Here is an 18,197-nt window from a genome sequence, read left to right on the forward strand (position 1 = left end):
GTTATATCTCATTAGACTCACTGTCATCTTTCTGTTTACCCCACGGTATATCAGAAGTGTCATCTTTCTGTTTACCCCACGGTATATCAGAAGTGTCATCTTTCTGTTTACCCCACGGTATATCAGAAGCGTCATCTTTCTGTTTACCCTACGGTATATCAGAAGTGTCATCTTTCTGTTTACCCCACGGTATATCAGAAGTGTCATCTTTCTGTTTACCCCACGGTATATCAGAAGTGTCATCTTTCTGTTTACCCCACGGTATATCAGAAGTGTCATCTTTCTGTTTACCCCACGGTATATCAGAAGTTTAGTCTTCTGTTCCATCGCATCTGCCCCATCGGCCGCTGTGATGACACAGATTGATTTTCTTCAGACAATCTAAGTTTTGTCTTCTAATGTACATTTTCTGATTTGAACGGTTTGTTCACCCCAAATTGGAAGTGAATAACAGAGTACTTTGCCTGTTCCCCGCCCGACGAACTGTGCTTCCAGAGCAAATAGAAAATTCCTCCCTGATCCAACCCATAAGAAGCCGTTCTTCTGGCGGTACAATCCCTGTGTGTTCATTTCTGAAAGACTCTCCGCCTTCATCGCAAGCCCCGACTTTTTTGTCGAGCAGCAATTAAATAGCGGAATAACGTTTTCAGTCCTGTAAAACACGAGGGATTAGAGCCGTCTTCACTGGATGGTGTTATCAACGGGACTTTTTCTATGATCAGAATCCTGAGAGATCACTTCTCTCTGATCCAACTGTGAAGATGTAGGTCCACATTCACCTTAGTCATTCACTAAATATTACTGTTTCTCCTTGGTTGAGATTCAACTACTGTTGAGAAACTTCTGTCTTGCCATCACAGGGACCTCAGTCTCTAGAAAGCTTTGACTCTCGTCTAATGTGGACATGCCTCACGAGAATCATCATCCCATCTCTTAACATCGTTGGCGAACAAGACAGACGATTTGCATGGTTCGTTCTGAACATCACCATTCAAAAGCTGGGTGTCATGTCGTGATTACGTCTCGTATGCGCAGTCATTTGGCGTCTGTTGATGAGTTTGAAACCTTCATGATCTCCTGCACTTTGGACTTTGTATTGGTGGACCCAGATCAGTCATTACTTTGCCCTCTTGGTGTCTTGCTGTACCTAAGAAGGCTCGACACCCTTCATTGAGTGTCAATACCTGTATCCACGGCTGACTTCCATGCAGAAGTGTTTAATGACACGTCTTCCTACGAATCTTTCAAGATTTTGAATAATAACTTCTCTGCAGTTGGATATGTCCACTGTTTGCTCTTACAGAGACCGAACAGTGCTAGTGGATGGGTACATTTCATCACTCCAAAGAATGTGTCGGACCAGAAGATAGATGCGGTCTCATTACGACCACGTTTATATCTTTCTTCCTTTGGATCTCTTTTCCTTGGACCGGTGGTAGATACTCACAAGTTGTGTTTGCTTACCCAGCTCCAAGAGGACAAGTTGCATCTCGCCTATGGTGCGCGGTTCTAGAGGTATGAAGGATGCGAGAGTGACTGGCTTCTCCACCTTCCCCTCCTCATCCTTCTGCTCCTCTTCCTTCAGGTTGAGGATAGGACTTGAACTTATTCTTCCCAGCCCTTTTTCGGATGAGTCATGATTCCTCACTCATTTCGAAAAGGCCCAGAGGTGTGACTCTTGATCATGCAGTTCCTATACTCCGATCAAGTTGTCAGAGGCAGGGCACTCCTCCTTGCTCTTATGACCAAGAGGAATAACCCAGGTGTGCAGAACTCCAGTCATTTCTAGAGGCTCACTCATATTCCTCCTACCAATCAGTGAGTCTTCTTTATGTAAAGGACCGAGGGTTTGTATATTGTGTAGAAACAAATCACAACTTTTGAAAGAAAATTGTATTTTTCCTAACTATGCAAATCTGAGGTCCTTTACATTTATGCCCACCTCATGCCACCCCTCAATCTGAAACCTGGGCCAAAAGGCAAGGTGGACTGTTTACATCCAGGCAGTCAGGCCTATCCGCCTACCAGACAGTAGTTACTGCCTAACCACCTTCAAGAATTTAACGGCCATATTCCAACCTACTCTGAAAGTAATTCCTAATGTAAAGGACTTCAGGTTTGTAGTTAGGAAAAATACAGTTTACTTTGAAAAATTGTGATTTTTAAATTTGCTGATTTTCTTCTGCTAAATGCTGGATCAAAATTTTTAATGCTAAATTGCCTTATAATGCTAAATCTAGCATTAAAAATGCTAAATTGGCAACACTGGGCTCGCAGTCTTCTGAGCAATTTGTATCAAGTTTGCCTGAAGAGGATTAAGACAACATAAAAATTTAAATAATGTACTAATTTTTCTGCTGACCATCAAAATTTACTCCAGGATCACAAGTGGTCCATGGAGCACTGGTTGGCAACCACTGCCTTAGACAATAAAAAGAGAGAAATGAAGCAGAAAAGAAAAAGAGGAAGCCAAATCTAATTTACCAGGAGCAGTTATGTATATCCATGGACTTTCTTGTTTTCTTTTTTGCTTCATTTGTCTCTTTTATTTTTAGCATGACATTGAACCTATTTTTGACTGTTCATAGAGTGTATAGAAGTTGATGAATAATAACATACTGCCTCACCTATAGAATTTCATTAACTGATATATGATGCTTGGGTCTCCATTATTATAATTCCTAGGATGGCTGTGGCAATGGAACCAGATTAAATTTTGGGTAAAGGTATTTATTCGCATGTAATATTAAAAAATAACTAGGCTAAAGTAAGGCAAAAAAATTAAATGTGTGACTATCCTTTCTTCAAAGTACTGTACAGTATAGTGAATCATCCTTCTTAGAAAATGGGGCCGTAAGAGTTCCGAAATATATACTACCAGAAATAGTACTTATATTTATTGTCATGGTGAACATGATATACTTATACTAACAGTAAACTTAGACATTGAATGGGGAGAAGAAAGCTCCAGGTTTACTGATTAAAGTTTGCCAATAAATAAACTACTGTAGGCAGATGTTGCCAGAGAAGTAGTTTGTACCAAGGTAAAATATTGGGAGTTTGCGTGACGTTAGGATTCTTTCAGTGACATATATGATGTTAGGATTCTTTCAGTGACATATGTGATGTTAGGATTCTTTCAGTGACATATATGATCAGATCAACTTGTAGTGTTCAAATATATCAGTCATTTTGGGGGGAAAATACTTTAAATTGCTGCTCTGAAACTCTGACCAGATGTTTGGGATCATCCTACAGGGGAATTCAGTTCCAGGTACAGGCAGTCCCCAGTTATCAGGCAGACTTGGTTAATGGCGATTGTATAGCACTAAATTGGCAATTTATGGTGCCATAAGGTGCAAATAATAGTTATGGCACCATAACATACTTATCAGAGGCACTATTAACTGAAACTCAGCGGCATAAATCACCAAGTTTCAGTTAATGACGGCTTCCGCTTATCAGCACCCAGTGAATGGCGGCTTCTGCTTATCAGCACCCAGTGAATGGCAGCTTCCGCTTATCAGCACCCAGTGAATAACTGCTTTTGCTTATCAGCACCCAGTGAATAACTGCTTTTGCATATCAGCACCCAGTGAATAACTGCTTTTGCTTATCAGCACCCAGTTAATGACAGCTTTCGCTTATCAGCACCTAGTGAATGACAGCTTTTGCTTATTAGCACCCAGTTAATGACGGCTTTCACTTATCAGCACCCAGTTAACCCTTAAACGCCTAATGGACGTATTTTACGTCAACATTTTTTGTCTCTTGGGTTCCGACCGGATGTAATTTACGTCGACATACAAAAGTTTTTTTAAAAATTCGCGGAAAAATACTTATAGGCCTACCAGCCGAAAACTCTTGAATCTCGCGCCTTGGGGGATGCTGGGAGTTCACGGATCAAGGTGTTTTGTTTACAATTGTTACGCAGGCACGCAAGCGCGAATTTCTTTCTTGCCGCACTATTTCGTCACTTTGACATAATTTTTGTACCATTTTAAATTAGCCTTTACATGGAGTATTATACGTATATGAAAATGTGCGCTTTTTTATGTAGCATACAACAAAAAAATACTCATGATTGTAGCTTTCATCAGTTTTGAGATATTTTCATATAAATAACGATAAGTGCCAAAATTTCAACCTTCGGTCAACTTTGACTCTACCGAAATGGTCGAAAAACGCAATTGTAAGCTAAAACTCTTATATTTTAGTAATATTCAATCATTTACCTTAATTTTGCAACAAATTGGAAGTCTCTAGCACAATATTTCGATTTAAGGTGAATTTATGAAAAAACTTTTTCCTTAAGTCCGAGCGGTAACTCTTCCGAAAAAAATCATACGTGCGATTGTGGTAATGTTTGTACCATTTTAAATTAGCCGTTACATAAAGTTTTATATGTGGAAATGTGTGCAATTTCATGCACAATACAACTAAAAATAACCCATGGTTGTAGCTTTTATCAGTTTTGAAATATTTCTATATAAAAAATGATAAGTGACAAAATTTCAACCTTCGGTCAACTTTGACTACCGAAATGGTTGAAAAACGCAATTGTAAGCTAAAACTCTTATATTCTAGTAATATTCAATCATTTACCTTCATTTTGAAACAAATTGGAAGTCTCTAGCACAATATTTCGATTTATGGTAAATTTATGAAAAAAATAACATTTTCTTTACGTCTGCGCGGTAACTCTTCCAAAAAAATCATACGTGCGATTGTGGTAATGTTTGCACCCTTTTAAATTAGCCGTTACATAAAGTTTTATATATGAAAATGTGCGCAATTTTATGTAGAATACAAAAAAAAATAATTGAAGTTTGTAGCTTTTCTCATTTTCGAAATATTTGCATATAAATCACGATAGATAGAAAAAAAACCACATTTGGTCAAATTTGACTTTACCGAAATGGTCGAAAAACGCAATTGTAAGCTAAAACTCTTACAGTCTAGTAATATTCAGTCATTTATCTTCCTCATGAAACAAATTCGAAGTCTCTAGCACAATATTTAGATTTATGGTGAATTAAAAAAAAAAACTTTCCTTCCCTCCGCGCGCGGATTCTCCGCCGCAAATCTCCAAAATGCATACGTCGCATTCTCGGAATATTTGCCCCGTTTCATATTAGGCATTTCATAGAGTTTTATATATGAAAATGTGCGCAATTTCATTTAGAATAAAACGAAAAATATTTGAAGGTTGTAGCTTTTCTAATTTGTGAAATAATTGCATATAAAAAAAAATATTTTGTTCATGACACTTACCTGCCAGATATATATATAGCTGTATTCTCTGACGACCGACAGAATTTCGAAACTCCCGGCAAACGCAGTGGTCGGCTAGGTGGTTAGTACCCATTCCCGCCGCTGGGAGGCGGATACCAGGAACCATTCCCATTTTCTATTCAGATTTTCTTCTGTCGCCGGTCGGTAAACAACTGTTTACAGAGCTCCGCCTAGGATTTTGAAAACCCCATTTGTCACTTGAGTATTTGGATTGTCTTTTGGTTTCGGACTTGGCTTAGTGATTTGGCATATGCTATTGTGGTTTGGATTTTGATTTTGCTTTTGATTTTTCTTAGAATTGAGATGTCTGGATCTAGTTCTACTAGTTTCAGAGTGTGTGGTGTAGAAGAATGTAAGGTGATGCTACCAAAAGCCTCGGTAGATCCTCACACGGTGTGTGTGAATTGTAGAGGGCATGTTTGCTTGTTGGATGATAGGTGCAAAGAATGCGAAGTGTTAACTAATATCGAATGGAAGGCGTATGAATCTTACATTCGTAGACTTGAGCGTGACAGAATTAGGAGGTCTTCCTCCAGGAGTGCTTCTGTTAAAAGTCAAAGTGATAAAGTTGCTCAATCTAACATAACTGTAGAACATGTTACGCATAACCCTGTAATTTCACCTTCAGATAAGGAAGTGATCGTTACCGAAGGGAATGCCCTTTCTACCATTTTGGAATCGATTTGGAACCTTGAATCGAAAATGAGAGTGCTACAATCTAATGTGCAAAAGTGTAGTGATAATGTTAGTGCCCCTAGTGATGTGGAGGGGGCGTCAGATTGGTCCTATAATGCCTCCAGGTTGAGACCTCTGTCGGACTCCCAGAACACAGGGAGTGGACATGTCGAAGGCCGAAGGAGGGTTACGGGAATTAAACACCAGTCTGGCGTCCCTTCGGCAGGTCCTGAAGACGCATCCCAGGCTGTCAAAGATCGTGCGCAAGCTCGAATCTTGAAGGAATGCTTCTCTTCCTCCGAGACGTCCTCACCTCACCGTGGGTGGGAATCTCGGAAGGCCTCTCCAATTGAGAGTGGTAAGGAAGACGTAAGACGTCGCACTGGCGGCCATCGTCTTTCTCGCCCTCTTAGGAAAGGTCTTACGGAAGAGGACGCAGCCTCTCCAATTGAGAGTGGTAAGGAAGACGTAAGACGTCGCACTGGCGGCCGTCGTCTTTCTCGCCCTCTTAGGAAAGGTCTTACGGAAGAGGACGCTTCATCGGGAGATCGAGAGCGTCCTCCGCCTCGATTTACGCTTCGGTCTTCCCCGGAAGACTTCGAAGACAGTATCCCACACAAGAGATTCAGGACGCTTTCTGAGCGTCCTGATTCGAGTCCGGAGAGAAGGAAGAAGGCGTCCCCTCGCCCATCTTCTTCTTAAAGGATCATTCCATCATATGGTTCTTCACCATCAAAAAAGACCCTCGTAGCGATTCGTCAACAGTTGGATGCGTTTTTCGCCAAGAAAGAAGAAAGATCGCGTAGTCGTAAAAAGGATCTATGGCTACCTGTCAAGAAATCTAGACGTTCTCCTGAGGCTTCTCTTCGTTCTTCGTCCTCTTCTGATTCGTCGCCTTCTAGACCTCATCGACTCAATCAGGAACGCGCAAGCAGTCCTGCTGATAGAGTCTCTAGAAGTATTGGCGAAAGAGAAAAAGACATTAGGTGCCACACAGGCGGCCGTCGTCTTTTCCAAGAGTCGAAGAACGTTCAGAAGGATCGCTCAGAAATAGAATTGGAAGGAATTGATCTTGGCTTACAGGAATAGAGTATTCAACAGAAGAAACAACTTACTAATCAGGACGCTCGTAAGGACGCTTCTTGGGACGCTCGGTGTCATAAACGTTGGCTGGATAGACTTGAAACTCACGATATTAGTTCAGAGGAAGGATATGAGGACGCATATGAGGACGCTTTTGAGGACGCGAGGCGTATTACAACTCAAGACCGTTTTAAAGGAGCGTTTACACGACGTCCATCACGTCAGGACGCAAATGAGGACGCTTTTGAGGATGCGAGGCGTAGTGCTAATAAGGACGTTCGTCGTCCTTCATATCAGGACGCTTTCCAGGACGCTTTTGAGGACGCTAGGCGTCCGATGCATAAAGTCACCGTGGGAAGAAGAGAACAGGTCGCTAGTCAGAAGGATAAGCGCCCTATGCTTCAAGGTAGTAGAAACTACAATATGGGTGCCCGTCAAGAGAAATCGTATGACGTTAGTTTGGAAAATTCGGAGTGAAAGTCAAGGTTAGGAGAACATAGCCGGCTCTCCTCTTCAAAATTGATTTCAAGTGCAAGACCTACGTTTCGAAAGGGAGGTGAAACTTCGGTTTCTTCTTGTTCAATTCAGGATAAGCCTACGTCTCCATTAGAAGAGAAATCGTCAAGCGAGCCTGTCTCAGAAGAGGAGGAGGACCCTACAACCTCATCCTCTGTGGATTATAAGACTAACTTGTCTTTTAAAAGATTTGTTTTCCGAGAAGTTTCGAGCTCCAGTTCCTCTCTCTCCACCTTCGCAACTAACCTCTTCGAAGGCAAGGAAGACTCCAAATTTTGTTAAAATGGCTACCTCACTCTCAACTAAAAGGGCTTTTAAAAGAATCCACGATTGGATGGAATCCAAAAAGACAAAGGGCAAGACTTCTTTTGCACTTCCCCCCACAAAGCTTAGTGGAAGATCAGGGAAGTGGTATGAGACAGAAGAAGAAGCAGGTTTAAGAATCCCTGCTTCTGCACAAGGGGTTTTCGCTAACTTAGTGGAGGCACCTAGAAGATCTTACCTGGCATCAGCAAAAGTTTCTTGGACAATGTCAGAGATAGATCACCATCTCAAAGGCCTTTACAAAACTCTAGAAGTTTTTACTTTCTAGATTGGTGTTTGGGCGTCTTGGATGTGCAGTCTAGAAGCCCAGATTCTATTTCATTAGAGGACTTAGCGAGTATTTTGTCATGTATGGACAGAGCAGTAAGGGATGGCTCTGACGAACTGGCATCACATTTTGCGTCGGGAGTCCTGAAGAAACGCGCACTTTTCTGTAGCTTCACAGCTAAGTCAGTGTCGCCTGCGCAAAAAGCAGAATTGTTGTTCGCTCCCTTTTCTGCTCATCTTTTTCCTCAATCGATGGTAAAGGATTTGTCAGTAAATCTCCAAGAACGAGCGACGCAGGACTTATTGTCTCGGTCTTCAAAACGTCCTACTGATCAGACATCTTCAAGAACCACGCAAGCTTCTAGGAAGAATTATAAGCCCTTTCGTGGAAGAGCCTCTTCGAGAGCTTCTGCTCGAGGGAGGAGTTTCCCTAGGGGCAGAGCTCCCTCAAAAACCAGGGGAAAGAAATGACTTTTCGGCCCTCCAGGCACCAGTCGGGGCGAGACTCGCTCTTTTCGCGGAAGCATGGAGGATAAGAGGGGCGAACTCTTGGTCACTCGAAGTGATCAAGAAAGGTTACAAGATCCCGTTTCTATCAAAACCTCCATTAAGCATAGAGCCAATAGACCTTTCGCCCTCTTATCAGGATTCGAAGCAACAGATCTTATTAGACCTTTTGGATCAAATGTTGGAAAAGAGAGCAGTAGAAAGAGTTGTATCACGGAACTCTCCAGGCTTCTACAACAGGCTTTTCCTTGTTCCGAAGCACTCGGGAGGATGGAGACCTGTCCTAGACGTAAGCAGGCTGAATCTTTTTGTAAGGAAAATAAAATTCAAGATGGAAACTGCACAGTCTGTTTTAGCTTCCCTGAGACCAGGAGATTGGATGGTGTCCTTGGATCTCCAAGACGCCTATTTCCATGTTCCGATCCACCCTTGGTCCAGGAAGTTCCTCAGATTCGTTCTGAAAGGACAGGTCTTCCAATTCAGAGCTCTCTGTTTCGGGCTGAGTACAGCCCCTATGATATTCACGCTTCTGATGCGAAATGTAGCAAGATGGCTCCATCTCTCGAAGATAAGAGTCTCACTCTACTTAGACGATTGGCTGATCCGGTCCACGTCAAAGGAAAAGTGCCTGGAGGACCTACACACGACATTACAGCTGACGAAGGACCTAGGCCTTCTGGTCAACTTCGAGAAGTCCCATCTGATTCCCACACAGTCCATCGTGTATCTAGTGATTCAGATGGATTCAGTGGCTTTTCAAGCATTTCCATCCATAGAACGTCAGCTAAAATGCTTAGAGAAAGTATCGGTCTTCTTAGAGAAGGAAATATGCTCGGCAAGGGAATGGATGAGTCTGCTGGGGACCATTTCCTCGCTGGAGAAATTTGTTTCTCTGGGAAGGCTGCACCTCAGACAGCTTCAGTTTTTCCTAGCAGACAACTGGAAGAACAAGAAAGACCTAGACGAGATTTTGAGAATCCCTCAATCGATCAAAGAGCATTTGAAGTGGTGGTCCGATCCCGTCAAGCTATCGGAAGGGATGTCCCTCAAAGTTCTGAGCCCAGACCTAGTGTTGTTCTCAGACGCGTCCATGACAGGCTGGGGAGCAACACTGGGGGAGGAGGAGGTGTCAGGCCTCTGGAGAGGGGAACAGAGGTCCTGGCACATAAACCTCAAGGAGCTAGAAGCGATTCGTTTGGCACTTCAAAGCTTCGAGTCAAGGATTGTGGGACGAATTGTACAAGTCAACTCGGACAACACCACGGCGCTCGCGTATATAAAAAAACAGGGAGGAACTCTATCTCGGTCCCTGTTCAGGATAACGAGGGAAATCTTACTTTGGGCGAAGCTAAGAAATATAACGATTCTAACGAGATTCGTTTCAGGACAGCAGAACGTTCGTGCGGATCTCCTCAGCCGTCAACATCAAATGCTTCCAAACGAATGGACTCTCCATCCAGAGATTTGCAAAGAGTTATGGAAACTTTGGGGACGTCCACTGGTAGACCTCTTCGCGACAGCGAAAACGAAGAGGCTTCCTATTTACTGCTCTCCGGTTCTGGACCCAGGAGCAATAGCAATAGACGCCATGCTTTGGAATTGGAAGGGGATGGATCTCTACGCCTTTCCTCCATTCAAACTCCTGGGAGAGGTAATAAGGAAGTTTGCGGCGTCGGAAGGAGCAAGAATGACGTTGATCGCCCCCTTTTGGCCTGCAAGCGACTGGTTCACAGAGGCCATGTCATTTCTGGTAGATTTCCCAAGGACACTTCCAGAAAAAATCGATCTACTCAGACAGCCCCACTTCGAGAGGTATCACGGAAACCTCTCCGCTCTGAGTCTGACTGCATTCAGACTATCCAAAAGTTGGCCAGAGCGAGAGGTTTTTCAAGATCGGTGGCAAGAGCTATTGCCAACGCTAGAAGAACATCTTCTCAAGCTGTCTACCAATCGAAGTGGGCTGTCTTCAGAAGTTGGTGTAGAAGGGAAAATATTTCCTCCTCCACGACCTCTGTGAGCCAGATTGCTGATTTCCTCCTACATCTTAGAAATATAGACAAACTTTCAGTGTCAACGATTAAAGGCTACAAAAGTATGCTGTCAACGGGTCTTTCCGACACAGAGGCTTGGATTTATCAAATGATAAGGATCTTCACGATCTATTGAGGTCCTTTGAAACCTCAAAAGCTCCACGAGACAAGATTCCCTCATGGAACTTGGATGTTGTCTTAAAGTTTTTAATGTCAGCCCCATTTGAGCCTATGCATGCTGCCTCTTGGAAAGATGTAACTAGAAAAGCTATTTTCCTAACCGCTCTGGCAACAGCTAAGAGGGTTAGCGAAATCCAAGCTATGAGTAAACATGTGGGTTTCAGAGAACACATTGCGGTGTGTTCGCTGAGCCCCTCGTTCTTAGCTAAGAACGAGAACCCATCCAACCCCTGGCCTAAAAGCTTTGATATCAAAGGGTTATCAGAGTTCGTCGGACGAGAGCCGGAGAGAGTTTTGTGCCCTGTCAGAGCTCTCAAATTTTATCTGGAAAAGACCAAACAATGTAGAGGCCCGTCAGACAACCTGTGGTGTTCGGTCAAGAGGCCGGAATTACCAATGTCTAAGAACGCACTGGCGTTCTTCTTGAGAAACACCATCAGGGAAGCTCATTCGTCCTGCACAGATGGTGATCTTAAACTGCTAAAAGTTAATGCTCACGAAGTTAGAGCGGTAGCTACTTCGGTGGCTTTTCAGAAAAATATGGCACTCAGTGATATCCTGGATGCCACATTTTGGCGAAGCAACTCTGTGTTCGCTTCACACTACCTCAGAGATGTGAAGGCGACATATGAGAATTGCTACTCGCTTGGACCATACATTTCCACGGATACAGTATTGGGGACGAGAAGCAATACGAACCCCATCCTTTAGAAAATGGATGTGTGTGATTTTAATTGTGGGTTTTTTTTTTTTTTATGGTTGTAGGGTTGGCCGCTTGAGGCGGTCTTCCCTTTAATTAGCCTGAAAGTTATGGGACTAACTTTAGTTGGGCTAGGTTAGGTGGTATTTATTATGCTTCGTTGTCTTCAGTATGGTCAATATGGTCTAGTCACATTGTGGTCACGCTCCCGTTGGCAGATCATCTAGAACTATCCAGCTATACAGGTCACTACCTTGCTGGAAATTCTAGTTAAGCAGAAGCAGGCTTGGGTGACAGTAATCACGAAGTCAGCTATGCTAACAGGTAAGGAACCAAGATGTCAATCATCTGCATGTGAAATGTTTCCAAAATCCTTCTATTCTGTCCCTTCCCACCTCCAATGGTGGGATTCAGCTATGTATATATCTGGCAGGTAAGTGTCATGAACAAAATGATATTGTCATGATACAATAAAGTTTGTTCATACTTACCTGACAGATATATATACATATAGCTGTATTCTCTGACGACCGACAGAATTTCAAAACTCCCGGCAAACGCAGTGGTCGGCTAGGTAGTTAGTACCCATTCCCGCCGCTGGGAGGCGGATACCAGGAACCATTCCCATTTTCTATTCAGATTTTCTCTACCACTGTCCCCTGAGGGGAGGTGGGTGGGTACTTGATTATATATATCTGTCAGGTAAGTATGAACAAACTTTATTGTATCATGACAATGTCATATTAAAAAATTCGACATTTGGTCAACTTTAACTCGTCAGATATGGTCGAAAACTACAATTGTAAGCTAATACTCTTACAGTATAGTAATATTCAATAATTTGTCTTCATTTTGAAACAAATTGGAAGTCTTTAGGACAATATTTAGATTTATGGTGAATTTTTGAAAAAAATATTTGTTTACGTCCGCGCGTTACGAATTCATGCATCATTTTGTGATAATATTTTCTCTGTGTTGCTTTTATTGTTTTACAATGTGTTATATACCAAAATGATTGCAATTTAGTGTACATTACAACGAAAAAAAATTAACTTGTTACCTTCAACCGTTTTGCGCATAGCGCGATTTGAATACAATTATATATGAAATTTTGTTTTCATGCTATTATATGATAATGATAATTTTTTTCATTTCTGATGGTTGCATACTAAACTTCAGGCAATGACAAAAAAAGGAGCCAAAAATGAACTCTTAATCTTGAAAACTAAGCTCGCTGTGATTTTTAAAAAAAAATATTTTTTCCGCTTCTGCGCTCACTCCTAGATCCCCCCCGGCACACGGGAGACGATTTTTAATACATCCCTTCGGCGTTTAAGGGTTAATGACGGCTTTTGCTTCTCAGCACCCAGTGAATGATGGCTTTCGCTTATCAGCACCCAGTTCATGACGGCTTTTGCTTCTCAGCACCCAGTGAATGGAGGCTTTCGCTTATTAGCACCCAGTTCATGACGGCTTTTGCTTATCAGCACCCAGTTAATGACGGCTTTCGCTTATTAGCACCCAGTTAATGACAGCTTTCGCCATCAGTACCCCATCGAGAATGGAATCCCCACTGATAACTGGGGACTGTCTGTGTTGGGTTAAGCCTAAGTTGCTTTTTTCTGTGATGAATGATTGCCAGAAACTGTACACAATGTTTTGTTATGTTTGTATTTATTTTTAATCACAAATTTTTTCAGGCAACATCTTTAGAGAACTTGAACAGCCTTTTGGAATCTCTGGGAGGTTTTGAACCTGAAGTGCAAATGTTGGTCTGTGACACATGTTCAGCAGACGATGATAGCCTGGGACTTTCAAGACTGAAAGGTAAGCTGTTTCTTAAGTTATGAGGGGTAATAATTTTCCTTATTTATTGAAGATGTCTTTAAAGTCCACCAGGAGAAGTACAGAAATACTAAAGATATGATTATACTTATCAGCATTTACATGCATAAAGAACCTATTAAGGAAAAATTTAATGGAAGTCTTTCAGATATTGTAATTGTGTATGTTCATGCAACTTACAAACTTTTTTCTCTTGCTAATGTCCTTATGCTCCATCGCATCAGTGTTAATTGCTACTAATAATGAGAAAATCATTGCGTATTTTACAGTTTGTATTTAGATTGGTTACTTTCCAGGAATAGAAGTCTCTATCCCATGAACCCAAAACTTCCAGTTAGGCTACATGAAGCAGGTGCTTTTCAGTGATCTTGTCTCTTTTCACTTTTTTCTTTATAAATTGTTTTACATTTTCAAACTCATTGCATAACACAGTACTGCATCTTGTTTTTCTACTTTTTGTAATTTTCTTGAAAATATCAGTTTCAATGTAGTCAGATGTTACTCAGGAGAAGAAAGAGTAGTTACTTTTAATTTTTATTTTTATATTTATCTGTGCTGTTGTAACCACTTTCTTGTATATTCTTTAAAAAATCCTGGGTACTAGGTATCACTGTGTTGCACTGTACCTTTCAGGAAGGGACCCTTATTTATGCTATATTCCATATGCAGACGTAATGATTGCATGCAGGGAAGCTCATGTTCAATTTCAGAGCCATAGTAACAACTCAAATGACTCTGATCCAGAGCCATCCCTTTCAATATGGGCTGGAGATCCACTTTAAAGGAATGTTACCCAAGGATGGAGGATGGACTCATGCCTTCAGTGGTAAAATAATGGTTTTCATGATGAGAATGACTTGTCATTTTTTTTAGGGTTGATTATGGCCAATTGTTATTATTATAAAGGATTAGTTTATCCAGACCTCTGAGCCTAATAAAGGCTCTTCTCAGGCTGGTTTTCAGGAATTAATCTTAAAAAAAAAAAAAAATTAGACTTTATTAACCCTTAAACGCCAAGCCGGTATTTCCGAAAGTGTCTCCCGTATGCCAGTGGCGTTCATGAGTGAGCACCGAAGCGGAAAAAAAGATTTTTTCAAAAAATCACAGCACGCTTAATTTTCAAGATTAACTGTTCATTTTTAGCTCCTTTTTTTGTCGTTGCCTGAAGTTTAGTATGCAACCATCAGAAATGAAAAAAAATATCATTATCATATATAAATATTGGAATATATGACAGCGCAAAAAAAAATTTCATATATAATTGTATACAAATCGTGCTGTGAGCAAAACGGTTAAAGCTAATGAGTTAATTATTTTTTCGTTGTATTGTACACTAAATTGCGATGATTTTGGTATATAACAAATTTTAAAACGATCAAAGCAACACAGAGAAAATATTATCACAATATGATGCATGAATTCGTAACGCATGGGCATAAAAAAAAGCGGTTTTCAAAAATTCACCATAAATCAAAATATTGTGCTAGACTTCCCGTTTGTTGCAAAATGAAGGTAATTGATTGAATATTACTAGACTGTAAGTGTTGTAGCTTACAATTGCAGTTTTCGACCATTTTGGTCGCGTTAAAGTTGTGGTCGAATTTGTTTCTATATCGTTATTTATATGAAAATATTTCAAAACTGATAACAGCTACAACCATGGGTTGTTTTTTGTTGTATTCTACATGAAATTGCACACATTTTCATATATAAAACTTTATGTAACAGCTTATTGTTCATACGCGAACAAACCCTCAGTCATAACAATAGGATAATTTCTAGCGCCTAGCTGGATCTGGTAAAAAAGTAGGTAAAAGCAAGGAATCTTGTGGTATCTGGCAACGCATGTGTAGATCGGGTGAAGAGCGGTCAAACGCCGAACATCTACGCCAGTCTTTTCTTTACCGCCTTGGGACGAGAGTGGGTTTTTTCCTCTCTTGGCCTTTTCCCGGTTTTTGCCCGTTTCATTCCTTTTGTGTGTTTGTGTGTGTTTTTGCCTAATATTATGGCTTCTTCTGCTCCTTCTCGACGTCAGCGTTGGTGCCCCGGAATTCCTGGATTTCCGTGTTTTCGTTTCTTGACTTCGTCAGCGACGAACCTTCACATCACTTGCAGTAGGTGCCGTTCCAATTTTTGTACGATTACGAATTCTTGTACGGAATGCCGGGCATGGCCTTTGGAGCAGTGGAGGAAGTTTTATGGTAAGAGGGAATGTCAGAGTCTCCACTCTTCCTTCTTGGGAGGACTTTACTCCTATTCCTGATGTTTCGTCTTCTTCAGTAGTCAACCCCCCATAGTAGCATTGCCCCTGCTTCTCCTTCATTTTCTTCCATTGATTCGTTGATGGAAGTATCGGGAGGTCGCCAGGGTATAATTTGTAATGTAGCCCCCTCTTCTTCGGGAGTTTTTTCGGTTCCCAAGAAGGGTGAGTTTTTTTCATCATTCTCTTCTCTTCCAGAGTCGGAGGCGTCCAAAATAGCGGCGATTTGGAAGACACTTGGGCTGGGGGTACCCCGTCCTTAGGGGGGTTGCTAGCGCGTTTTGAGGAGGCTTGCACCCCCCCTCCCCAGTCCAGCCAGGCCATCCCCCCCCTCCAGGCCTCGTCTCCACGGGAGGGAGCAGTCGGCCATCTTTTATTGCTCCACCGGCTGCCGCCGCCTTGTCTCGGAGTGATGTTGCGGCGTAAGCCCTGTTGTTGTCGTCACGGGGCCCATCTTTGTGTATTCCTCCACCAGTGGTGTCTCTTTCCCCCCTCGCTCAGAGGGGAGGTCGTGACGTCACCGCCGCTTGTGATGTCACTCTCATTGATGACGTATCTTCCAGTCGCCTCCGAGCCGCCTCTCTTAGACGTGACGTCATCTCTGCCGCCCAGTTCAAAACATCTCCCTTCCTTGTCTTCAGAGCCTTCTCTGGCACATCAGTCCGAGCTCATATGCCTGGCGGTGCTTCAGAGACTGGACTCTGTTTTAAATGTGAAGTTGGCTGGCTTATCGGTTGGGAGGACTGGTAGGAAACGCGTTGCTTCATCCCCGCCTTCTGAGAAGAGTGCGCATAAGAAGCTGGTACTGTCTCCCTTTCCCTCTTCCCCCTCTACACCTCGTGGGCGTGTTAGGCATTGGAAGGCTAAGGACCTTGCCCTTCCTTCACTGCCGAGGGAGGAACAGCACGGACGTGTTCCCGAGAGTGCTGTGGTTTCGGGCAGTGTTAGTGATGTGTGTTCTGCAGGGGTTGCTTCGCTGCCGAACCTCGTACGTGCAACCCCCCCACCCCGTCCTTGCACATTGCAAGCGTGTGGCAACCTCCCCCATCCTTGCACGTGATGTTAGTGCCCCTTCTTCTCCCAGGCCTATTTGTCGCTGTAAAGACCTGAAGGAAGTGAGCACAGAGGTGGTGCAGCCGGAGTGTTTGCTTGCTTCCAAGTCTTTCACTAAAAGGGATTCTCCATCAATCTCGAGTGCTTGAGTTTCCTCCCCATCTCACGTACGTACGGCTGCCACACCCGTGTCCGTTCATGGCCGTCTGGAGTCACCTGTTGAGGTAAGTGATGTGCCTAATGTTTCAGTGGGTCCGTCTCGGAGGCTGACGCTTGGACCCAGCCCAGAGGGGCTAGTAGAGATTTCAGACTGTTTGCCTACTAACCCTTCTGTGAATTTTGGTGAAGAAAACGCATTAGAGGAGGCTACACATCTTTCTCGTCATCGGAGGTTGTTGATCTCATTCGTGGGTTCAACAATTTGGAAAGTAGGACTCGGGATCGGTCGTCCTACACTCCTTGCTTGGAAGCCTTGGTGGGAGCTGCTCAGGATCCCAAATCGTCTCTCCAGCTGCCGTTGTCAGGGCACGTTCAGTCAGTCTTGCAGAAGGTTAACGTCTCTGTTTCTGACCGGGACGGTTCACGTCTCTGTTTCTGACCGGGACGGTTCACTTCGCTCTAGAGGCTCTACCAAACTCCTACCCCAACCTCTCACAACTCATCCTGGGAACTCTCCTTGCTGGTTAAGGGGTTTGGGCAGTCATGTTCTCCTAGAGAGCTCAAACCTCCAACGTGGGATGTTTCTATGGTCTCGAGAAGTTTCACTAAAGCTCTTTATGAGCCTTTACACCATCAGACAGGAACTTGACACTCAAAACGGTTTTCCTCCTGGCCTTGGCTTCTTCAAAGAGAATGGGGGAGCTAGATGGCCTGAGCTATGATGTGAAGCACACCAGGGGTTGGGGGTCAGTGTCCTTTGAATTTGTCCTGGAATTTGGGGCTAAGACCCAGAATCCCTCGGTGCAGAATGATAGGTTTGTCTACTTTTCCATTCCATCACTGGATGACTTTGATGACGGTGATTTTCAAGAGCTTTTGTCATGTCCTGTCAGGGCTCTGCATTGCTATCTTAAGAGGATTCGACATCTTAGGCTAGGTTGTCGTAGGTTTTTTGTTAGCACAGGGCGTACGAAGAAAGAGATGTCTAAAGTATACAATCTCTTTTTGGATATGTGAAGCTATCAGACAGGCATATTTGATTCTTGATGATTCTGCCTCCATGTCTGTGCAGGCTAGAGCACATGACGTCAGGGGTATTGGTCCCTCTCTGGCTTTCAAGAAGAATTTGGCTATTGATAGAGTTTTGAGCGCTGGTACTTGGTTATGCCAGTCCACGTTCACCTCTTTTTATCTTAAGGATGTTGCCCACAGATCCATGGACACTTTTCCCTAGGTCCTGTGGTGGCTGCCCAACAGATCGTGTAACTCATCGTTACCCTTAACCGGGCATGTTTGTATCTTA

General features: G+C 42.9%; 1 protein-coding gene across 2 annotated transcripts in view; it reads left to right on the plus strand.

Moving 5' to 3' along the window:
* The window catches only part of LOC135201865 (alpha- and gamma-adaptin-binding protein p34-like), a gene marked incomplete at its 5' end in the record, with an annotated part of 108,153 nt that overhangs the window by 19,174 nt on the left and 70,782 nt on the right, over positions 1 to 18,197 (plus strand). For both annotated transcript variants that reach the window (XM_064231167.1, XM_064231168.1), the window contains 1 exon segment: positions 13,278 to 13,404. In XM_064231167.1, coding sequence (XP_064087237.1) covers positions 13,278 to 13,404 — 127 coding nt within the window.

This window comes from Macrobrachium nipponense, chromosome 28 (assembly GCF_015104395.2).
Source record: "Macrobrachium nipponense isolate FS-2020 chromosome 28, ASM1510439v2, whole genome shotgun sequence".
In the NCBI taxonomy this organism is placed as follows: Eukaryota; Metazoa; Arthropoda; class Malacostraca; order Decapoda; family Palaemonidae; genus Macrobrachium; species Macrobrachium nipponense.